Source organism: Bombus vosnesenskii, unplaced genomic scaffold (assembly GCF_011952255.1).
Source record: "Bombus vosnesenskii isolate JDL3184/JDL3185 unplaced genomic scaffold, Bvos_JDL3184-5_v1.1 scf7180000013319, whole genome shotgun sequence".
Lineage (NCBI taxonomy): Eukaryota > Metazoa > Arthropoda > Insecta > Hymenoptera > Apidae > Bombus > Bombus vosnesenskii.
In genome coordinates, this window is record NW_022882964.1 from 24,890 (window position 1) to 48,220 (window position 23,331).

The 23,331-nt window shown below is 38.7% G+C and overlaps 1 protein-coding gene and 1 long non-coding RNA gene across 3 annotated transcripts; one reads left to right on the forward strand and one right to left on the reverse strand.

Moving 5' to 3' along the window:
- The first annotated feature begins 416 nt into the window (after positions 1 to 416).
- LOC117235696 (innexin shaking-B) lies at positions 417 to 22,397 on the forward strand. 2 transcript variants are annotated; one of them, XM_033497986.1, is made up of 5 exons: positions 417 to 1,170; positions 11,162 to 11,381; positions 16,533 to 16,822; positions 18,173 to 18,426; positions 21,856 to 22,397. In XM_033497986.1, exons 1-4 carry the CDS (start codon positions 808 to 810, stop codon positions 18,419 to 18,421), a joined length of 1,122 nt encoding a protein of 373 aa, XP_033353877.1. In that variant the 5' UTR covers positions 417 to 807; the 3' UTR covers positions 18,422 to 18,426; positions 21,856 to 22,397. The 2 variants fall into 2 exon arrangements, with proteins under 2 accessions (XP_033353877.1, XP_033353876.1); XM_033497985.1 differs by lacking the exon at positions 417 to 1,170 and adding an exon at positions 9,632 to 10,141 and having other exon boundaries at positions 21,856 to 22,396.
- Positions 18,498 to 19,426, reverse strand: LOC117235700. The gene is made up of 2 exons (XR_004493718.1): positions 19,136 to 19,426; positions 18,498 to 18,548 (listed from the first exon to the last, which is right to left on the reverse strand). It is a non-coding gene; the product is annotated as an uncharacterized LOC117235700 (long non-coding RNA).
- Positions 22,398 to 23,331: the final 934 nt, after the last annotated feature.

The window sequence follows — 23,331 nt, forward strand, 5'->3', positions numbered from 1 at the left end:
CGTGACAACTATCTTCCTATACACGACTTGAACGATCAACGAAAACTACAATATAACGAAGACATAAATTTCTTTTTGAATCAGAAAGCAACTGCCTGTTCGATTTGAAATGCTTCGTTCGGAAAAAGGGCATTGAAGGATAAAGATCAACCTTAAAATGAGAACAAGAGTTGTTTCGAATACGTCAGCGAATGAATTTTTCCTCCCTTCTTAAAAAGCTTATGCTTATTTTCAAAAGGAACAACTTGGAAACAGTAGTTTGTTCTTCCAAATACATTGTTAAATATGTCTAACTTGTCTAGCGTTTGATCGAAGGAATAATGCTTATAAATGGAGGAATAGAAAACTTTGCTAAATGCTATGAGCATAAGAAGAGCGCAGAAAAGGAAACTAGCGACGGAGGGCAAAGGATCCGATTTGCTCGAAGGATCCTACGCCGCGCGGCCATTTCTTTCGAAGGGAGCGCGAGTGAGTTCTCATTTTTTGCCCAAGGCTAGAGAAATACCTAAATCTGCTGAGATTAAATCGACTTGAAACGATTCCACGAGCTAAACGATCCGAAGGAACGAATCTCCGAAAGATTTTTAAACTTGCAGCTCTGTGCATCTTTGCGTCCTGAAGGGAGATCTAACTACAAATAGACTGGCAAAGTTGCATTTTCCCTTCCACTGGTTAAGAAAGGTGGAAGACAGGGCAAAGCGATTGAAAGATGAATGGCGAGGGACGACGTTAGCGATCTGATGACCGCCGTCTGACGAAAAAGAAAGAAAAAGAGAGGAAGCTTTCGCGTTTCTTCGGTCATTCAAAATGCTGGACATATTTCGAGGTCTGAAGAGCCTTATTAAGATCTCTCACGTACATATTGACACAGCTGTGTTTCGATTGCATTATAGTTTAACCGTGATCCTGCTGATTTCGTTTTCGTTGATCGTGACCACGAGACAATACGTTGGTAATCCGATCGATTGTATTCATAGTAAGGATCTACCGGAAGACGTGTTGAATACGTATTGTTGGATTCATAGTACGTATACGATTACTGCAGCTTATAGGAAACGAGAGGGTTTTGAAGTACCGTTTCCTGGCGTAGATAACTCAAAGTCGCATCCGGAGACGGAAAGGAAGGAGTACAGGTACTATCAGTGGGTCTGCTTCATGCTGTTTTTGCAGGTAATCGATTACAATTTCTTTTCTTCTCAATCTTCTTCCTCCTCCCTAGAATCGTAGACAATCTTGTTTTCTCATTTTCTATCTATTCTCTCCTGTCTCTCTTATATTTTTTTGCCATTAATGTCTTTCGCTTCCGCTCTCGCTCTCGCTCTCGCTCTCGCTCTCGCTCTCGCTTTCGCTTTCGCTTTCGCTTTCACTTTCGTTTTCGATAATAACGTAGAAGAGCTACTGGCCGAAAATGTATGCAACGGAGAGGCGTCCAGTTTCGTTCTTCGACGCTCTTCGACGATAATATTATTACCAGTCCTGTACCTATCTCTATATTCCTACGTTATATCTAGCTCTAACCATTCTGCCACGTGGAATAACGTTCTGCTAGATGCTTGCTCGTACCCAGTCGGTAATTAGTCAAGTTCAAACGTACTAAAAGCATATTAAAAGCATTTCATTCTACGTTTCCTTCTTAAGAAGAAGGAATAATCTCCTCGACCGGCTCCTATGCAACAATCAAACTTGAACATTACCGGAATTGTTTCGAACGAACAAATATTTATCTACGATAATTATTCAAATAACTTCATTTTAGTCAATTATCTTCTCCGTATAATGATTCTTAACAAATTACTCCCTCTCTATTTGGTAGAATAATTATTTCCTGCCTGTTTAGATTAAAAATTCTACTCAAGCAAATAGCCCGACTAATTGTAAGTGCAAGCATAATGTTTGCACGGATACAGCCAGTCATAGTCGAATAAGTTATTCGATAGTCATAGTCGAATCCGAATAAGTTATTCGATTAAATTTCTATACAAGTAAATTCTTTCATACTTGAATACTTATCCTGAACGTTTATCCGGATAAATCCTCAATCGATTGGATATTGCTGCACAATTGGCGAATAATATATTTCTTTATTTATCAAATAAGATTTATTGTTCAAAGAGTTTTATTCGATTTCGATAAAAACGAATTGAATAATTTAAACTAGCAATAATTAAAATAATTTGATTAAAATAGCAAGTAAAAATAGTAAGGTAGTTTTTGAACGTGAAATTGAAAACATCCGCAAGATTTTTGGAAACTAGTTTGGAATTAATTCGTTTGAGACGTAAAAGGCAGGAATCGTATTCGCGGAGATTCGACAATGAGAAAAGCCGGATAACGAGCGAACTGGTTGCGGCTACGGTCGTGGAATTTACCCGCTACTTACAGAAGCTTATATTTAGTTCATTGCCAAGAAAGAAACCCTAAGCATATTAACTCGTTAAACCCGTAACCGTTGCTTCGTCACCGAGGGTCGCCGCTGTCGCGTGAGTCGCCTTGGCGCTCGGTCAAAGACGCTCCTCCACCCTCACCTTAAACGATCAGCCGATGTCTTCAACTAGAACATGTTCTTCGACGGAATTAAATTGTCTCTCCGTTGATTCGGTATCGATCGGTAGAACGGCTGACCAGCCACGCGTCGATTTCCTCCATGAATGATTCCTAATGCTACAGTTGTCGAATCTGCTATAATGAATATAAAATTAAAGATGCTCGTGTAAATATTTATCTGTATAAACATTTATTTGTCTCGTATGTTATCGCAGCTAAACGAAGTAAGAACACGTAGACTTGTTACCCATGAAACGTGTTTACAAGATTTATTATACAATTGTATATTTTTCCAAACATCGGAGATCAGGAAGATTATCTTTGTTTAAATTTATATGCATGTAAGAAGGAGATTGAACGATTGCTCGAATTATTTAACAAGACGAAAATGTGAATATCGATCTTTCAAGATGTATGATAGAAGCTGTAGAAAAGCCAACGACCCGCTGGATTACAATGATTTTTGGATATGTTGCAAAACTCAACGTTTTCAACGATCTTTTCCTGTACGTGTACGTGGTGGTACGTCGCTTAGTTTCCGAGATACGAGTTTCGCGAAAAACTTGCGGTACCGGCAAACTAAATTCCGCGTACGGCTGTGTGCATCTGTGGTAGAGCGTATGCGTTAGCGTTGGTTTGCTTGCCGCCGCTTATCTTCTGCTTACATACAAACGAGCGTCGGCCGAGCTGAAAGGTCCCGCGCACAACGTGCCTATGCGAGACAAAGTAAGAAATGTCTGTTATAAATCAATTAACAGCGTTTAATTAAAATCAATTAAATCATTGCGTTGAGTTTAGGCCGGATTTGTAGAATGTTTTTAATCCGTCTCGCGACAGCGCTTATTATTTTTATAATCGATCCGTTGTTATCTCACGCAAGCGTTGGCGGCCGGATTGAGAAATCAAGCCGAAACCTAAACCCGATACATTAATGATATTTGCTTTTGATTCTAATCGGGTTAATAAAAGCTACAATTTTTACAGACTTTTGCAGACTTTTGCAGATTTTTGCAGACCTTTGCAGCCTCGCATACGTACGTTGTGCACGAGGCCTTTCAGCTCGGCCGACCCTCGTTTATAAACAGAAGATAAGCGGCTGTCGGTAACCAACACTGACGCATACGCTATCACAGACGCACAACCGTACGCGGAATTCAGTTTGCCGGTACCGCAAGTTTTTCGCGAAACTCGTATCTCGGAAACTAAGCGAATCCATCATTTATATGGTATATATAAATTATTCGAAATATTAATTTCTGCAACATGTACAAAATCGACATGTACATCGAAATTGGCGGATATTCAGCTTTTCTGCGGTTTTACCGTCATTTCAGAAATCTTTAACTACAAGAAAACGGTACTTTTTCTATCGCATTTCTGTCAAAGAAGGATTTCGCACGAGGTATACGTACATATGTAATTTCGAAACATTGCAATGTCAGTGTTCCGAGATTTTGTATTCTTTTAGTTGCTAAAGATATGCAAACAGAGAGAAAAGTTTTCTTTTCGTTCAGACAAAAACATGATTATACTGGATAAGCCTTAATTCATGACACGATTTTGTCGGAATTTCTACCAATGCGAACAATAGCATTTCCCTACGTTTACGGTTACTGCTTATTTTTTCGTAAAAATAATTTTGAAAATTCGTAGAACATGCACGCGGCAGGTCAACAGTTTGCGTGCTCATTCTCTTTTCCCTTTTTTACGAAGCACCGTTCTTCTTGAGGTAGAAGAGAACCCGCAAATTCGTAGTTTTGCTATTATAGCGTTTCGCTTCTCTGACTCGAGCTTTCTTTCTTATTTGGCCTGGCAAAGTCCTCTGGTGGAGTCTCGGCAGACTCTCGCCCACGTTGTCCAGGAGCCATGGCACAAAAGGGTAGACGCCAGCGAACCGATAAGAGGTGTGGGTGGTGGTTTCCACAATCCTGGTAATGGCCTCCGTGCGAACGATGTGCCAGGGCTCGTAAGGTGCTAAGGTCTGGGGCGCACGTGAGCTTACGATACGTTGACCGCTACTGAGAGCGCAGGAGATCCCCTGCCGGAACATCGAAAGTCTCCTTGCTACACATTGCCCGAAAAAATATAACCCATACGTCACTGTGATTTGTAACCTAAAAATAGCGACATAACATACGCATCGTAGACCCTGTCCTAACAGTTTGCTTTGAGTTCACCAATTGTTTGTTGTACGAAAGATTGTTTTAGGCAGACGTCGTGTGTTTCAAAATGAATTCGATTAAAGCTATGGCTTTGCTAATCTGTTTTCCAGATGTTATCCTACGCGAAACATTTAGTAAATTGTTGCGAGGCGAGTTTATGCGAAAAATCGTTAATACGAACCTATGAAAAATATTCAAACGGTAATAGGACAACAAATTTACGATTACTTTATTTGCGTTTGCTGTGATTAAAAAATATTAATTTCTATCATAATTACATTTTCTAATGTTTTAAAGTGCGATATCTTCTTATCTAATTAGAAATAATTGCCCAAGACCCAAATCATAACCAGAGAGGATACGGAAAAAATCTTCATTCTATTTACGCAACACTGTACACTTTGATTAAAACATTGCTGAATTTCCTTCTAGAATCACGCGTTTCGCAAATTTTCCATCACATAACCAAGATAACCGTTGATTGTTGATCGTCCGGGCTTCATATCTTATTTCCTTATGTACATGTACAGAAACGTACGATAATTAAAAAAAACTCTCGATACATGGGGAAGCTGGACGGTCCGCCGCGGTTGACCAGCGTAACAACATTGTCTTTACTACAATGTACAACGTCAGATACCGCGAATAATGACAATGTATGCTCTTACGTACTGATTCAACGATCAAACCTTTTTTACTTTTGACACTTCTTTTTCTTTTCTTTTTTTCAAATTAAACTTTTATCAACGTATTTGTGAGACCTTTCGATCTCGAAAACGACAGCAAACACGCTATAATTCGAATCGTATTTACAAATCGGCATGTATTTAATTATAAATGTTAATAATACAATACAAGCTATAAATGTTAATTACGAATAAATGGACGTTAATTGGACAAATGTAAAACACGCATTGATAAGAACGTTTGATTTCTGAATGTTAAACTGAACGACTAAAAGCGAATATTATCGATGTGTTGGGTTTAGGTTTCGGTTAGATTTTACATCCGGCCGCCGCGACGCAACGTTTGCGTCCAATAACAACGAATTAATTCGAATACGGGTACGAATAGCGGGCGAATAAATAATTGATATTATTTTACGAAATAGAATAATTGTTATAATTTAGTGCAGCAGTAAATTAGCAGCAGGCAAGTTTAGTGAAACGGCTGAATTAAAGAAACTTTAGACTCATCTAAACCCGATACATCGATGATATTCATATTGGAATAAATTTCAATCGTGATAGCGATTTCTCGTAACGTGAAATTCTCGTACTTGCGTTGTGCGTTTAAACCCTCGTTTATAAAGAGAAGATAAGCAATACCAAGAAAATAAGGCAACCAATACCGACGCATAAACTACCGCAGACGCGGAATTGATTGTAGTTTTTCGCGAATATCTCGCAAACTAAGCGAGTTCGAGCTTATATGTCTTATATGTCTAGGAAAATGTTGTTCGAGATACCGATTTCCAAAACCTGGCCAAAAATAATCGAAATCGGAATCTAGCCAACCCTTCTATACGCTTTTAGCCAAGCTTTTAATTTTTGTTTGATTAATTCCATTGATAAACGCACGAAAATCATTAATATTGTATTTCACGAAACAAGACGTAAGGAAAAAGGTACAGGAATGAAATTGGTTTTGGCAGATTCGTATTGCGGATTCGCTTCGATAATTTGATGAAATTGGATTTATAAATTGACGCATTCTTTTCGAATCGAAGATTCGACTGAAACTTTTCCTTTTTGAATTTGACATGTTAGGATCAGCGATGAAAAACTCGTGCTATTAATTTTTCTATTGAAAATTCGCTTACATGGTAAGTAGGGAAAATTGATAGTTGACTGCGTAACTTGCATAAATGTCATATATGTATATATTAAAGTCTTAGAATTTGCAGGGGACGATTGATGTTGACCTTGTCTTGATATTGGATCAAGGTCGTTCAGCTGTAACACAGTCAGCTTTGCTTTTTTCAAATGTGCACACACCCACCATTTTCGATCGTATGGAAAAAATCAAATATATATGTGGCGTTCTTATCGATTTTTCGATTCAACCTTCTATCATTCACCGGACCTGTATATCTGATTTGTAGATTAAACTTCGCACCGCGAATTGTCTAGCGGCGGCCGTATAGGTGATAAGATGATAAGAGGTAAATACAGCAGGTTAGATCTTAACGAGTTGTTATTTCTACAGAGGCGTTCGCTTCAGCGGCCCAGTCTAAATGACTGGATCGGCAAAATTTGGAGAATTCGAACAAGGAAATGGAAAAGAACGAGCGTGAATTCCTCGGTACGGGAAGACGTGGACTGCGCTGAGACAATGTAACTTTTAAAATACGGTTCGCTCGAAGCTCGAGTACAGACTTTGTTTTCAAAGATTGGCGGTGATGGCTAAAGCGAACGCTTCTGTATCTCGTGTTTCTGTATCGTCGTGTACGACGTGCAGCATCGTTGTCGTATTATCGCTGCATAGTCGAAGCAGGAAAGTAATTATACGTCGATGGATCCGATTAGGCTCTGTCTTTGTTCGTCGAGAGTTAACGAAATCACACGCCAAATCTATTCGATCATTCGATTTATTTGTTTATTTTACTCGATATTTTATCGTATTGAAACGTGTATTTCATGAGAAGGATTAAAATGTTATAAGGAAGGAAGCGGAATGCATTATTGTAATTTCGTTGATAAAGCAAAGAGACAGCAGTTGACGAAATCCAAAGTAATATAATGAAATCGTAGGCAAGTCAAGTAGGCAGGTGAAATCTTGCAAAAATCGTATCGTTAAAGGAAATAACTAGGACCGCAAGAATGATAAAAAGAAAAAATTATTATTATATGGAGCGAATTTCGACCGAACGACGTGTAAATACTTACAAGCGAGGGATTAGGTGATTTCTTGTGAAAAGAGACGAAGAAGATACATATAGAGTCAAACTTTCAGGAGAATAATGTTTCAACATGTTTGATATTAAGAGCTGGCCTGATACCTTATTGAGATAAACGTTCAAACTTAATTGAAGGAACACGAAGGATAATCCTTTGATATTCGGTTGATAAATTTTCCAATTTTTGTACATTTTCTCGATAACGAAATCTTATAAGAAGTTAGAATTATGAAAGCAAATGGCAAATGGCAAAGGCAACGAGGACGATTGAAACATTGTAAAGAACAACGGTATGTGCAATTTCATTGACAAGACAAGAGGAAGATACTTAGAGGATCATACAAGTTATGTGTTTAGTATCGAGGCCAAGGGATGCCTCTCAAGTTCGGCCAGTCTTCTAACGGCTTGCTTCCGCGCACCACGTGTGTCTGTCACCGTGTCCGAATACTCGTTCCGTCCTCTCGTCGATATCGGTCTGTTTTTTTTTTTTCCATTTTTATCCATTTTTATCCACTCATTTATCCTAGAAATATACAGTTATTTCGGAGAGAAACGAAAATCAGATCACACCCACTTACCAGATCACGCGTGCCAAACAAGTTGGAATTAACTGTGCAAGAACGTGCTTAGTAGCTCGTTATAGAAACGCGCGTCAAACATGACAGAACGTGGAGAAGATGTGTAAATCGAAGAGAAAAATGAAAATATTCGAAGAAATTGTCGACTTGGCAAGTCCTTCTAGCAGTAATCTCAAAGAAGTTTGCGGAAAGTATTGCAACTATAGGAAACGAATGGTAGCAGAAAGTGGGAAATGAAATATTTTTCAGAAGGGAAGATGAAAATGAGGAAAATTGAAAGAATGGCAGCTTGAGAGGTAGAAAGGTAGAAGAACTCGGCGAAATACGTATACTGTGAAGCATTGAGTGAAAAATTGAGTTGGTCAGAGTCTTCTGTGGTTGATCACGATGAAGAAACCGATACGGTCCGACAGTGACGAACATTATTTCTCGACGCGTTTGCTGTTTCCTGTGAAAGATTTGGAGGATTACGTAATGATGCACACAACCTGCAGTAAAAATCGTACACATTCTGTGAATATTTAGATAAAATTGATAGAAATTTGGAACGTTTTTGAGAAAACTGTCTCGAATATTTCTCCGCGTTAGATCAAAAGACAAACCGAATAGTCGGGATCGGAAATTGTCAATCGTTTAACGTAAAAAAATATTCATTCTTTTCTTCGGACATTTATCGAATGATATTTCAACGCAAATTTCTTACAACAACGCGTGTTATCGTTTTTATTTAACGTTCTCCATCCGGAAAATGTATCTTTCAATCTGAATTTTACGAATTCTCGAATCGTCAGCTTCTATTCTTATATTTTAATCATCGGTGAAAGCTTGACGTACACACTGGCGTCAACTTCGATTACAAATAATTCAACTGCTAATTACAAGTCTAATATGCTTGCAGTTAATTTCAATTTCAGCAGTTTTCCACTAATGAGTAAGAATCGAGTTTAATCGCCTCCAAGTTATAACCTTCGACTAAAAATTTCAACGTCTATAACTATGTTAACTTCGATAATCCATAAACGATCGATTGCGACCTCGACAATTTTTCATTTCTTTCATTTCGATAATTCCTCGCCTAATAATTATCGGATTTCGAATTTGAAGAATTCGCCAACCGATAATCGTACGAGTTTTAATTTCTCCCAAAAATTTCCCTACCAATAGTTATTTGACTTGAAGAAGAATTCCTTGACCGATAATTATTGGATTTGCAATGTCAAAAATTTACCAACTGATAACTGCTTGAATTTCAAGTTGAAAGAGTTGCAAGCTCGTAATCATTTGGCTTTCGAGTTCACGAATTTTCCAAATGATAATTATTTCACTCGCGATTCGATTCAGCAACAAAAATCTTGCAATTGCAAATAAGAAGACGGCCGATTAAAAAGATTATTCGAAATAAAAGAACCTCTGATCTTCACCTCTGATAAGTATCTTGGAAACGACCGAAAGCTCGAATTACAAAGACGGATCTGGAAAACGGGGAAGAGAACGATCATCTTCTCGACGAGGAGGATTCTGTAGTCTCGAAATTGATTCGTCGTTCAGGACGTAGAAAAATGCCTCTGATGATGAAGATGGTGGATGTATTCGGCTCCTTGAGGTCTCTGTTTAAAGTTCAACGGATCTCCGAGGACACTATGATATTTCGACTGCATTATCGCGCAACGGTGGCGCTTTTGCTTGGCGGGTGTGTAACGCTGGCGTGCAAAAGTATTTCCGGTTCGCCGATCCACTGTGAGGCCTCAGGTTCCGTGGATAAAATTGTTTTGGAAACATTTTGCTGGCTACATACCACGTATAGTATGGTGCACGCGTTTAATAAGAGTTTGGGACAGGCAGTACCTTATCCTGGTGTTTCGAATAGCAAAGGAGATGGAATGCACGGACACGCGTCGCACCCCTTGGTCAAACAGCACAAATATTATCAATGGGTCATCTTCTTTCTATTGTTGCAAGTATGAAAACGTCATTCTATCGCTGTAGTAGATGATATTTGCGATTGGAATAGCGATTGGAACGATAATTCCGTAGAATTTCCACTTTTTCCCAACGTTTGATTATCCGAACGATATCGGACGATAAAATAAACTGGTTACTCTAAACGGACTTGGATATATCAATCTCGATAATTCCTTATTAGACGTAAAAGTGGCGAAGAAATTATCGAAAGAATTAAAGAACAACGACGGGAACGCTGTCTGTCTTTCTATTTCCTTCTCTTTTTCATTCTCTATTTCATTTATTCGACAAACCCAATTTCGATATACTGAATTATGCGGAATTCTTCCCAATTTTCTCTTCGGTACATGTATTTTCTTTCGCAATTCGTATCTGAATTTATTATCGTACTATTTGACCTGGTGAAAGTAAAGTTTTTAGCATCCATATACATATATATACACACACACACACACACACACTCTCTCTCTATATTTATAATACATTATTACAAGATATATATTGTACTTTTAATCATAAAAGTACTTGTAATACGAATATTTTCTATTATCCCTAATAATATAAAATATGATTATCTACGATATAATAATGTCTGGACACGTCGCCGAAACACATGGACACGTTATTAGGAAAATATTACTACAACGACTACTGTAAATATCTTGTTCAAATATAAAAGCAACTCCACATATTACGGACTAGAGAGTTTGCTGTGGTTTGAAAATAGTGTATCATCATTTTGTCCCGAATTCTCGTGTTTCAAAGCGATCTAACAACTTTTAAATATCACAAACAGCATCGTGTGTACGTATGTTTTACTCAAATTATTTATTCTTTATTAACTTGTTCGATGTAGCGAGTACTCTTAATCCGCAGTTTGTCCATCCTACGAAAATAGCGTACGTTTATTTTAATCAACTCTGTAACGTGTAACGTGTAACGTGTAACGTGTAATGTGTAATACACCCATTGAACATCGTAATAGCGTTAAGATGTTGGACGATTCTTTTTTTCAGGCGATCCTGTTCTACACGCCTCGATGGCTATGGAAAGGATGGGAGGGTGGCAAGATTCATGCTTTAATGATGGATCTTGATATCGGTCTTTGTTCCGAGGTCGAAAAGAAGCAGAAGAAGAAAATGTTGCTCGACTATCTGTGGGAGAATCTTCGATTTCACAATTGGTGGGCTTACAGGTACTACCTCTGCGAACTTCTTGCCCTGCTGAATGTGGTCGGTGAGTTGCACGTTAGTTCTTCCTCTTCGTCGTTTCGATACGTGATAAATTATATTGGTCTTTATGCGCAATAGGGGACTTGATCCCTACCGATCTCAATTTTCTTTCTACGCATTCTGCAGTAATCGGCTTTTTTACATAGCTCAAACTAAACTTAGCTTATTGACGTGTATACGATGAGTGAGTATGCACGGCTGTGCACGCTTGTGAAATGAATGGGACGGTGGGGGGAGGGGGCTATATACATACATGTATACATATTAGGAATTAATAGAATCAGCGTTAGTGCGAAATAATTTTCACAAGGCAAGAAATAAAGAATATATATATATAGGCGGTATAGAATTAAATATAACGTAATTACACATCATACATTCTACAATGAAAAACATAATCTAAAGTCTAAACAATGCGTAATTCTCTACATAGAGATTTCTCGAAACAATGAACAGAATTATGGAAGAAGTAAAACTCGATGCAAAGAAACAAGAGGAAAGAAAAATGAACACGAGAAGTCGTACAATTGGAGGATACATACGCGTATCGGACTTGCGTGTGTTATCGTTCCTCTCTTTCTTCGTCAACCTCTTCCTTTGCCAGCTATCGCAGACTATTTAGATCATCTCCTTAAATGGCTGAAACGATTAAGAATTTTTGTGCTAAGAAACTTTAGTATGGTACGATTGAATCAAAATTTATATGTAATATAATAGGTAGGAAATTAATCGTTTTAATCTATAATGTGTACAGTGACTGGCTACAAAAAGTATTTACACACCATTATAACACCTTATAACATTCACATATCGATTACGCAAGGGTAATTCATCCAATTTAACCACCTCAAATAACTTTTAAATTATGCGTCCGATGAAAAATTGTTACGTACAAAAAAAGGTGCGTGGTTTTAGAAAGGGCAAAAGGCGATGTAACGGCATCTCTTCTATACATCTTGTATAGAGAGATTTCAAAACTTTCAACGTCAACTTTGTCTTCTTTAAACAGAATCATATATTTTTTATGTCACAGTTGGAAAGAATATTAGTTTGCAAGTAAAGAAAGACCCTATTACGATCTTAAACCTAATGGCGGAGGAGATATTGTGCACCGTTTATCGAAAAGTTACCTCGGTATCGGCGATAAAGATGAATCAGGCAGCGTCAGAGGATGATTCTAACAATCTTTGTCACTGCTCCTGTCTTTCCTTATCCATATACACACGTATGCATATGTATATGCATGCATATACATGGGATTTTTTTCAAATTCCACGCTATTTTCTAGCATTAGTATTTCGAGTACGGTATATTTATTTCGTAAATTCGTTTCTTTTCGACACGTGAAAGTTTTCCAAGAATATGTGCCCAAGCACCGTTTCATCTTCAGCGTACCATGCTTCTCTTTGACGAGCGAATAAACTTTAGTCTTCGCCTTCTTTGGTTATTTTTAAGTTGGCAAATCGTTTAACATCTGCTTCGTCTGTAAATAGTGCGGAGAAAGTAAGACTTTCACTAGAAAGTAGTCCTTTTGTAGCTATTTAAACAATTCCAACTTCCAATTTCGAGGGACAGCTGTTTTATTAACTTTTTTGGAAGTTGCAAAAGTTAAATATACACGAGTATAAAGGAAAAGTATTGAATGTAGAATGCAATTTTTTCATATGTAAAAAGAGAAATATTCGGCGTATCGGATATATATCTTTTTTTTTTATGTGTCTATTAACACTTGCAATGAAAAGGGGCCGTAAACGGTCAACAAGCATGAATGTAGATAAATTTACGGTAACTCTGAATTAACAGTTTTATCAAACGTAATAAGTAATAATCAAATTGATAGAAGCGGAACAGCCAAAGTGGTAAGTGTCGATAATTTTCAACGTACGCGCAACGGCAGAGCGCGAGACCTGTTTGATAAAAAGAAAAGAAAAAGAGAAAGAAAAAGGAAACGGAGAAACGGAAAAGTTGTGGACATTAAACGGATAATTTTAAGGGAATCGTAGTTCTTGAAAGAAGAAAAAACCACATAATTGAAGGATTTCGATTGTTAAACGTTCTGTTTAGAAATAATTATATATCCATATAAGCGATGGAAAATGTGTTTCGCTGCCGATGAGACGAATTCTATTTCGATTATGTACGTATGTTAGCGACAAAACATCGTCCCAAGCAGATTGTGGTAGATAGCATTAGCTAAATAGGTATTTAGCCTTAGCGTGATTTATGATGATATGAGTGGGCCGTGGACTCGATAAGCACCCCGGCAGAATACTTGAACGAACGTTTGCAAAGTGGATATCCAACGACTCCGAGTCGCTGACCTACGATATGTCGATGATGTACGACTGTTTAAAAGATTCGTGAGATAGCTCACACCGATGGCAAGCGATCCGACGAGACGTCTCATTGCCAAAGAATACGGCCATTGTCCGAAGGAGATCTGGCTACGAAGCGGGCAACAAGCTAACGGTAAACGTTACAAGCTCGTGCGTACGCGGCGCTTACCCCACAACCTCGAAAGAGCAAAGAAAGAGTATAAAAGCTCTTTACAAAAAAATCCACGTATAACGTATAACGGTTATCGATGGTTGTCGAGAGAAATTGCGTTTTGGTTACTGATAATGGTGTAAACTATCGTTTGCCATTCGATCATTCAAGACGCGTAAAGAGAAAAGCGATCTGTATCATAAAACTCGAAGAAACGTAAGTTCGTTAAATTGAAACTTGATTTCTAACTGCAATTATCAACAGAAAAATCAACAAATATAATTTTCTATCGAGGGACAAATATTTTGAAAATTCGCACTGTTGCCACTTGTCATCGACGTACCCAGTAACTTTTTGTTCGAGTTTAACGTTAGTGGTTGGTAATTTGAAGGAAAAGTTTGGTTTCGTAGCGATAAGACATAAACTTGAAAGCCAAACACCTAATCCAAACATAGATAGCTACTATGCGCGAAATACGATTTCTCTCATCGATACTGCTTATCGACTGGCGAAATTTCCCACATCGATAACGATTATCGGGAATGAAAAAGATTTTTCGGCCAAATATAATTATCGTTATTTGTTACAAAGAATATTTTAATGTTGTGTGACTTTTTCCATTTTGGTTGTAACAGTTATGGGTTACCTGAAAAAGGTAAAAATATAAAGAAACGATACAAAAGGGAAAAATATAAGATGAGGAATACGCAACTAATGAATACGCAATTAATAGAAAAAGGGGAGACGTAAAGGACTATTGCGTACTAAATAATACAGATACTATTGACTACTTACGATATTTGCAATATGTTACAGTCGTGTTAGTAGTTGTTAGTTGTATTATTAATCGTATAATAAAGGGTGTGACGATATTGACGCGGTCATTCTTATCTTCTTTCAGAAGCGTGCCCGACGATACAGATCTATACAGCGGTAGCGTTCCATGTTGTTCCGATTGTTATCTCAGCTTCGTCCTTTGTCCGTTCGGATCGTATAAATTATAGAGAAATTTACAAAAATTGTCGAAAATATTTATTATGGAATTAATTATAGAATTATGAAAATATATGGTTGTCGTGCTACAGGCGAGTTTCTTAATTATAGATTGGTATATACGAAACAAGATTATCACGGTATATAAAGAATTCCGAAGGAAGGTAGCCAGTTTTTCTTTCTGTATGCAAAGTCGTCAAACAAACAAACAAGCATCGACGATATATTCGTTAATAATAGTGGTTAATAATAATGAAATATATTCGTTTATGATCGTGCAGATACAGACGATAGTATGGTACAGTGGAACCTGGGACTTTGGGTCGGACGTGACAACGGACATAGGAGAAGGGATCTTACGCGCAACTATGCGTTCGTTCGTGCTTATTCGTCTTCGTTTAAGTTCATCTGCATTCGTTTGTGTTTCCTCCGTACTGTCTAGTTCGTTTGCGCTTGTTCGCGAGATGTCGTCCTAGCGGCGTAAAGAAGAACCGGTGAATGAACGAACGATTCACGATGAAATTTGGCAACGATACAACAGGCCACGTATGCCACGCTTAAACGACCGATATACGCGTGTAATTGTCTGTCGCTTTTCTTCAACGACCACTTTGTTCCTGGCAGACCGCTGTCCACGTTTTCCAACAATCGAGGTACTGGTAATACGAATTGGCAATAGCGCGGACATTACATAGGTATAATCGCCGCCCGGTCTTACATTTCAAGATATTCGTAAAAATCTTCGATTGAATTTAGGTTACGATTGCGGTATTCCGAAGTAGGAGGTGGTTGTTTCATTTTTTGGAAATTTGACGAAAAAAATCACCGAGCTGTTCTATTTCGCGTGTAATCGACTATAACTTTTATTAACTCGATATACGGCACTGAGAGTATGAATACGGTGACTGAGAAAAATATTTGCACGTTTATCGTGGAAAACTTTGACGGACAATGCTGTTGGTCGGGTGTCTAATCTTGCAACAGTCGATAGGCTGACCTGGTAGGCCTGGTAGGCTTGAGCTGATAAGCCACAGATATAAAAAAAAAAACGGATTTTTAAAAGAATCGCAAATTTTATGCCTTTACATGCCACTAGCGATCGTCGCGATCGTCATAATCGGTTGTTACCGTTGACACGAAAAGATTCCGTCGACGCTTTCCAATTTAAGGAGCCAGACGCCTAGGAGAAAGTCCGAGACTGCTGTGACACGCGATAAAGTAGACGCATTTCTGCCATTTTTCCGTTTCGTTTCTAGCAGAAAAAGCGAAACAGTTTGGTAAAAGACGCGACGGTGGCGATGGTATACTCGATTACGACTCGATTACGGTTACGACGACGGCTGCTGCCGCTCGACGTAACGGAACCGCTAAACGCGTGCGGCTGTTACTCGCCGCTATTGAATATCACACGTCACATACGGCACATACGGCACATACGACGGTACTGGCACACACCCGTATATCTTCTAATAAATCTTATTCTCGTAGTACAAAGTTTTCCGAGTCGTAGGAAATTTATATTGTATTTGGGTGTAATTAATCGCTATCGGTAGCGTAAACGCTACGATAAATACGCTCGTGTTGCAATACTTTTTGTAGCCAGCGTAATGCCTACTCGATATTTAGAGCGAATCCATGGCGATAGAAATTATACGAAGCGTTTGAATTTGAGCAGGTCAGATGTTCCTGATGAACCGGTTCTTCGATGGTGCGTTCCTGACGTTCGGTATCGACGTGCTGAGGTTCCTCGAGTCGGATCAGGAGGACCGGATCGATCCGATGATTTACGTGTTCCCTAGAATGACCAAGTGCACCTTCTACAAATACGGCGTAAGCGGAGAGGTGGAGAGGCACGACGCCGTTTGCATACTGCCCTTGAACGTCGTCAACGAGAAGATCTACGTGTTTCTCTGGTTCTGGTTCCTCTTTCTCGGCATGCTGAGCTTCGTCACGATTTTATACAGGGTAAGCGACTCTTTTCCGTTTCATGTACGGTACAGGCGATATAGGTACGATATAGGAATATCGAGAGTAATAGGAAGGCAAAAATAGTTGGATAACCAAATAATCATCTTGCTCGTATTAAATTTCATTCGTTCGAACGGAGATCAAAGAAATTGTTAGTTTGTTTCAATCAACTGCACAAATTTTCGACGCGAGAAACTAGAAACGTACAGCCCCGTCGTCATTTTCATTTTCTATTTACGCTCTAACACGTATAACGATAGCAGATATTGTACTCGGATAACAGATTGTTCGGATTATGTGTACGTTAAATTTAGTGAAAAAGAAGATAATTTATTTATCGGTCGGAAAAACTGTAACGAAACTTGCAACATTCCACGTATTTTCAATCAATATCATCGAAACGTTCGACAGATTCTCCGACTGAATAAATATCCAGTCAAACGAATACCGGCTGACCGATTCAAAAAGTGGACTAGTCCCGAGACGATGATCCGTCCGCGAGAAAAACATGCAGAATGTACGGACCGAAAAACTCGTGGTTCCAGCGTCGCGAGTAACGATTCTCCAAACCAATTCCACCTTTTCTCCATACTATTCTATAATAAATAGTCTGCGAAGCGATGAGAGAAATGCCTCGTTCCGAAGACGGGGCGCGATCGAGAGTTCGGCAACGGCCCGGCCAAAGTTGCGGAATATGCATGCCGATAGGCTGGTCATCGAGCGCAACGAAGGCCCCTCCTCACCCCATCGACATGCTCGTAGACGTCGCTCACGTGCTCACACGCTACTGTACGTGCGAATTGCGAGCGCGAATTGCGGGTCGATCTCGGTGGGAAACGGATGAGCGATACCTGGCCCAACCATTAGATAATGGTCGTGGAAATTGCTGCGGATGACCGTCGATTTGTTAAATTGGTAGTAAAATTTCGAAAACAACCGCGTTTGTAACACGCTCGGCTATTATTTTATTTATTTTACAATTTATTTTTACATTAGTATCACACTGTATTAGATACGAATTCTATCAGGCTTTCAAGCTACGTTACTTGATTACACATACTCGATATATCGATATATCTTACTGCATCAAATTTATATAGCAACGATCCTTTAATATTACGTTTATTCAAAGTTTCCATTTGTTCGGCATTTTTCCAACTTTTATTTCTCCAGCTTTTGCTACCACTTCCGAATACTACTGACTATGTTTCGCAGCATTTCTACGTTGCTGCTTGAGAAGCTCTCTATTACTTCGGATAGCTGGTTACGTTGTTATCTTGACAAGGAATGTCCGCGCGTAACTCGCGACAGTTAACCATTCTCAACTTCTTCTCGTACCTGTTTTAGATCGTAATTATATTTTCGCCAAGAACGAGAGTATACCTTCTACGACTACGGTTTCGTTTGGTCAGGAGAGAAGCCGTGGAAACGATAGTTCGGCGGAGCAAAGTCGGTGATTGGTTTCTTCTCTATATGCTCGGCGAGAATTTGGACACGGTGATATACCGGGATGTGATGCACGAGCTGGCGAATAAACTCGCCTCGAGACATCATCACAGTGTGCCCGGAATCAAAGGGGAACTACAGGAGGCCTGATCCAAGTGAGTTTATACAATAGTATCTTTTGTCGTGCCGTTAAAATCGTTTCCTCGGCAATTTCTTCGTTTCCTTCAAATTTTCCGTTTATATTATCCCAGGATAATACGTTGTCCTTTTATTGCATCTGAAAACGAAAGGTTTACGTTTGTAGATGCTAGTTACGTCTCGGGCGGTTTCGGCAAATTCTATTCGAAATAAAATAGCAACAACGAACAACAGAAAATAATCGTTTGAGACAATATATATTACATTATAATAATAGATACATCATTGAAGCTTATTAGAAATACTTGATTACGTTTTAGAAACGCGGAGTTTTATTTCGTGTCGAGTCATTTCGACGTCGTTTTCACTTGAAATAATTACACACGAATAGAGTTTATCTCAACGAAACATCATTTTATTCGTGTATTATTATATTATATTTTGTTATATTTTACAACAACTACGAAATTTTGCATCACGGTACTCGGAAAAGAATGTGTCAGTCATTCGGCGTGAAAACCCATTCTTAAGGTTGATTATAGCGTAATAGCAAGTACGGGAAAGTAATAGGCAGGATAAATAGAAATAGTCAAAATGACGGTTATGTAAAACGAATGATATTTACGACACGATCGTTATTAATGCGTTTGCGAAAGGAATTTATTACTAACGAGGTTACTAACGTTTCGGTTTACTAAGAAACTAGGTTAACGCAAAATCACTTACGCTTTGCTCGAGGTGTATAGCCACTGGACCAAGTTGTACGCTTATGCTACAGATTCCGGGTTATTGTCTTCTTATTATAGTTGCATGTTTCGTATAGGCCTGAGACTTGTTCGAACTTGTGTGCAATTCGTAACAGGAGGCTGGGAGATTCACCAAGTTAATCGCAAGTTGATCAATCTCGTTACTCCTAAACTGACTCCTAGGATCGTTCCCTTTGTCGAAACCTTGCACACTTAGCTGGCAATATCGTTGCAGCGCATGGACGACGGGTGCGCTCACTGCACCTTAGACGCTCACGCTAAGAAAAAGATATATGAAAACCAAGCGATTATCAGAATTACATACGATACGTTTGTTAGCGTGCAAAGACTGGCATCAAAATTTTAGTTTCGCTAAAATCATGCTTGCTTGTTGATTCAACGCGTATATAGTCGTTTGAATGTTCGATTCTTGCGTTTTTTTAGAACATCGCGAAAAACATCGAATCCTCAGTTTTCGATTTGCCATCGTGCATCGTGCGTATTTCGATTAGTACTCGCAAAGTTGATATTCGCCGTTTCAGTATTCTGACATGTTTAGACATGAAAGGATCTATAAACTGTAAATATTAATTTCCTATTGGTTTCCTATGGTTTAACGAACATCGATTTAGCCGGGCAGAAACTCGTTAAAATTTGATTTAGTTCGGCAACCGACGAATGATTATCAGCTTGAATTAAATAATAATTGAATTAAATAGTTAAATAATAATAATAATAAATTCGCCGCTGCTTGCGACCGTGTTCCAGATGCACGCGTATAGGCAGCATTCGATGTTCAGTAACGACAACTTTTTCAGTTTTCTTCGGTTTTTCACGAATATCCATCGGAACTAGGCCCGAGCGATGGTTACGTACGTGAGAGAAAGTTGTTCAGAATCGTGACAACGTCGCGATAACGAGGCAAAACTTGTAAATAATCGAAATAAAGGAAATATCGAAAGTGGAAACGCGTATCCGTTCGTGCCTTCGCGTACACACGCGAACGTTCATAGAAATTGCACGAATCGCTGTTCTTGCAAACTCGAACTGCGTACAGGGATGTGCGGATACCCGAAATCAGGGGATTGCCGTGCTTCGAGTATTCAAGTATACAGCATCGGCGTACACATATTCGCCTATGTACCATCCAAGTATACGTATCAGGATCCCGAAACTACGTATTCAGTCACGGTCATGTACAAGCGGATCGGTAATATATAATATTACCTTATTACAACGTTAAGGAATTAATAGAAATAATATACTTGTATCGAAAGACGGACAAATAGTAACGCGTGACTCGTGACATCAACCACATCTCAATCTACACCAGAGATAAGACATCGACCCCCGACCTCCGATCCTCTCAACATCCCCAAACCAAAACGCATATAAGCTCGAAGTCTCAAGTTTACGTGACTCGTAAGATAGATAGATAGGCATTTCTTGCCCTACGAGATAGATGTATCGTGGTTAATGTTAACGTTTGACAAAAAGAAAGCGATAACGTGTCGCATTTACCTGTATTTCCTTTTATTTCCACTGATTATTACATCTTTTTACGTTGCCTTTCACGCTTCGAACAAGACGCTTGGAACAAAACGCTTGAAAGAATTCGATGATACGGATTGATGGAAAAAACTTGTGAATAATATAATAGTGCGATAACGATTAACGCGATATCGATCTTCGATGGATTAAACTTTCCATAAACTCGTAAACATCCGTGGTATAGCGATAAATGCTATTAAGTCGCCATATATAAATTCTGTCCTAGTTGCTCGATGGTTTTACATAAAGCCTTTGAATATGTGACGTCATACGGCCACTTGTAGCTGATACTGTCAATACGAACCTGCTGGCATAAATTAGGGACCAGAGGGCATAAATTTGTCGGCAACAAGCTTTAGACATTAACACACGTCCTCCTATTTTCGGCCGTTTAACAGCCACGCACGCGAGAGGGCTGCGTTCTGTTGAGTTTTAGTTCGAAATAACAGCATCATCTTGAAAGCAACGCGTGTGAAACATCAAGTGTAAAAGGAAAGAATACAGATGGTATATTTGTCCATCGACGCAGCAGGCCAATCGATATTGCAGCCTTCTTGCTTTGCGTGTACATAGTATAGACGTTATATACTGCCGTTCAAAACTTATCCTGACTTTTGTATGAAAGATTTCTCACACGCGCGCACACACAAGCTGTTTTTCCTGCTCTCGAATCCATCTATCGATAGGCTATTTTCGAAAACTAACCGAGAACCTATGACATAGGATACGCGTGAAGAATGGACACAGAAGAGATACATACGGTTGCGCCGGTCGGAGGCCGACAACAATTTCACCATGTAAATGGATCTGGTAGGCTTTTTAAAGAGTACACAGGTGGTCGGTCAATCCGATGACTTGGTAGGTGACTCCGTTTCGTTAGTTTGACGAGGGAACTTGATCGTTAGTTGATAGGGATAGTAGATAGATAGAAGATCATATTCGTTCATTCGGCGATGCAGTTGGCGGTTGCCTCGGCCATCGCCTGAACGTTCCTAAGCCGTATATCCGGCCACAACAATACGTATTTTTCCCCTATCTGTTGTAGGAACCGGGCTATAGTCTGTCCTGCTACTGCTACTTACTAGATTCGTGCCGCATTTTCTTATTGTTATCCTTTATGTATATTTTACAGTTGTATCGTTCTTGCAGGTTGCCTCGGAGAGCCACGGAAACCAGCGCGATTCTCATGGCAACGAGAAGTTACTTTTCACCGGAAAAGTGCCACCTACTTCTGTTTTCCAGAGATCCACGGACCAGCGATCGAATCAAACGGATCGCTTTATATTCGTTATTCGAATCGTATGTTTTTCCTTCCTTGTACCTTAGCACCGGTTCGAGGATCGTTGGCGAATTATTTTTATGAACGTTGTTCCAACGAGAGCAATCTCTCGATCGATCGTGTTCGCGTAAAAGACAAATTGCCAACAACGTGCCTTACGACGACTTTCCATCGATTTTCAAAGCATTTGTACTACACGTCGTTCGAATTTGATTAATTTAAGAAGTGAAAGCACGATGCAAGAAAATCGTATAACAAATATACGTATATAAATATTTGACAAAATAAAAAAATATATATGGATTTGACGGATAGATTGCCAACAATTTCAAATTGAAGGTGGACCATTTTCTAATTGGCGAATTAATGAAAACTGCTGGATTAATTTCTTCTGAAAGGATAAGAGCGTAAGAGAAACGCGAAAATGGTTTTTTCTATCAGTGAAATTCAAAGTATTATGAAAATGAAAATGAAAATACAGGTATGTATTTATTTGCGTCGCCTAAAGTGTTCTACCTCGTACAGTCGCGTTGAAAGGCTGTAATTCTGCCATTTTTTTCGTAAAATATGCGTTATTAGGCTCTTGCAAATGAAATGGCCAAAATGTTTATCGAATGAATGAATTTTATTGAAAGCGATATTTATCGATCGAAACGTTTGAACTCGATACGTTTTCACTATTTCGGAACAAGATCAAGATTCAAGTATGTCGTTGCGACATAATGGGACAATATCGGGCAGTCTTTGTATAACACAAAGATTAATCTATTTATATTTATATATACTTGAAGTAAACTATTACAACATTGAATCTTTTGTCGTTTGCTAAAAGTATAGAGATACATAAAACCTTTTCCCTTTTTTAACCTCTTAACGTTCGCAATTGGTCCCGTTACAACAAGAAGATTTTTTAAAATTCTTTTTTCCTCGCATGTCAAATATGTTTTCTTTATCTATGTTCTAATGTTGTATTTCTGGGTTTTACCTGATCAATTTGATGGTAGGATCAAAGCCGCGATCCAAATGATTTTCCTTTGTCCATCGATATATACGATACAACTGTTACTTTTAAAACTACTTGCAATTCGTTTTAGCACTCGTATTATCGATATGTACACAATCGGTCACGCGAAAACCTACATACATCGACATCGAAGAGACTGAAAACGCTTTATCAGAAAATGATTTATTACACTTGCAAATAATTGAACTTGCAACGTTCAAAAATATTCCTAACGGAAGTAAGCAAATAAGGAATCGTTATAGAATATGTGTCTGACGAATCAATCGCGACGTTCGCAAGATCAAGATATATTTAACCGTTTGACGATTTATTTCTTCTAGAC

Coding starts and splice junctions, on each gene's coding strand:
- LOC117235696 (XM_033497985.1), top strand. CDS start 9,743: ATGCCTCTGATGATGAAGATGGTGGATGTATTCGGCTCCTTGAGGTCT. Junction 10,142..11,161: donor TCTTCTTTCTATTGTTGCAA/GTATGAAAACGT, acceptor TCTTTTTTTCAG/GCGATCCTGTTCTACACGCC. Junction 16,823..18,172: donor TCGTCACGATTTTATACAGG/GTAAGCGACTCT, acceptor TACCTGTTTTAG/ATCGTAATTATATTTTCGCC.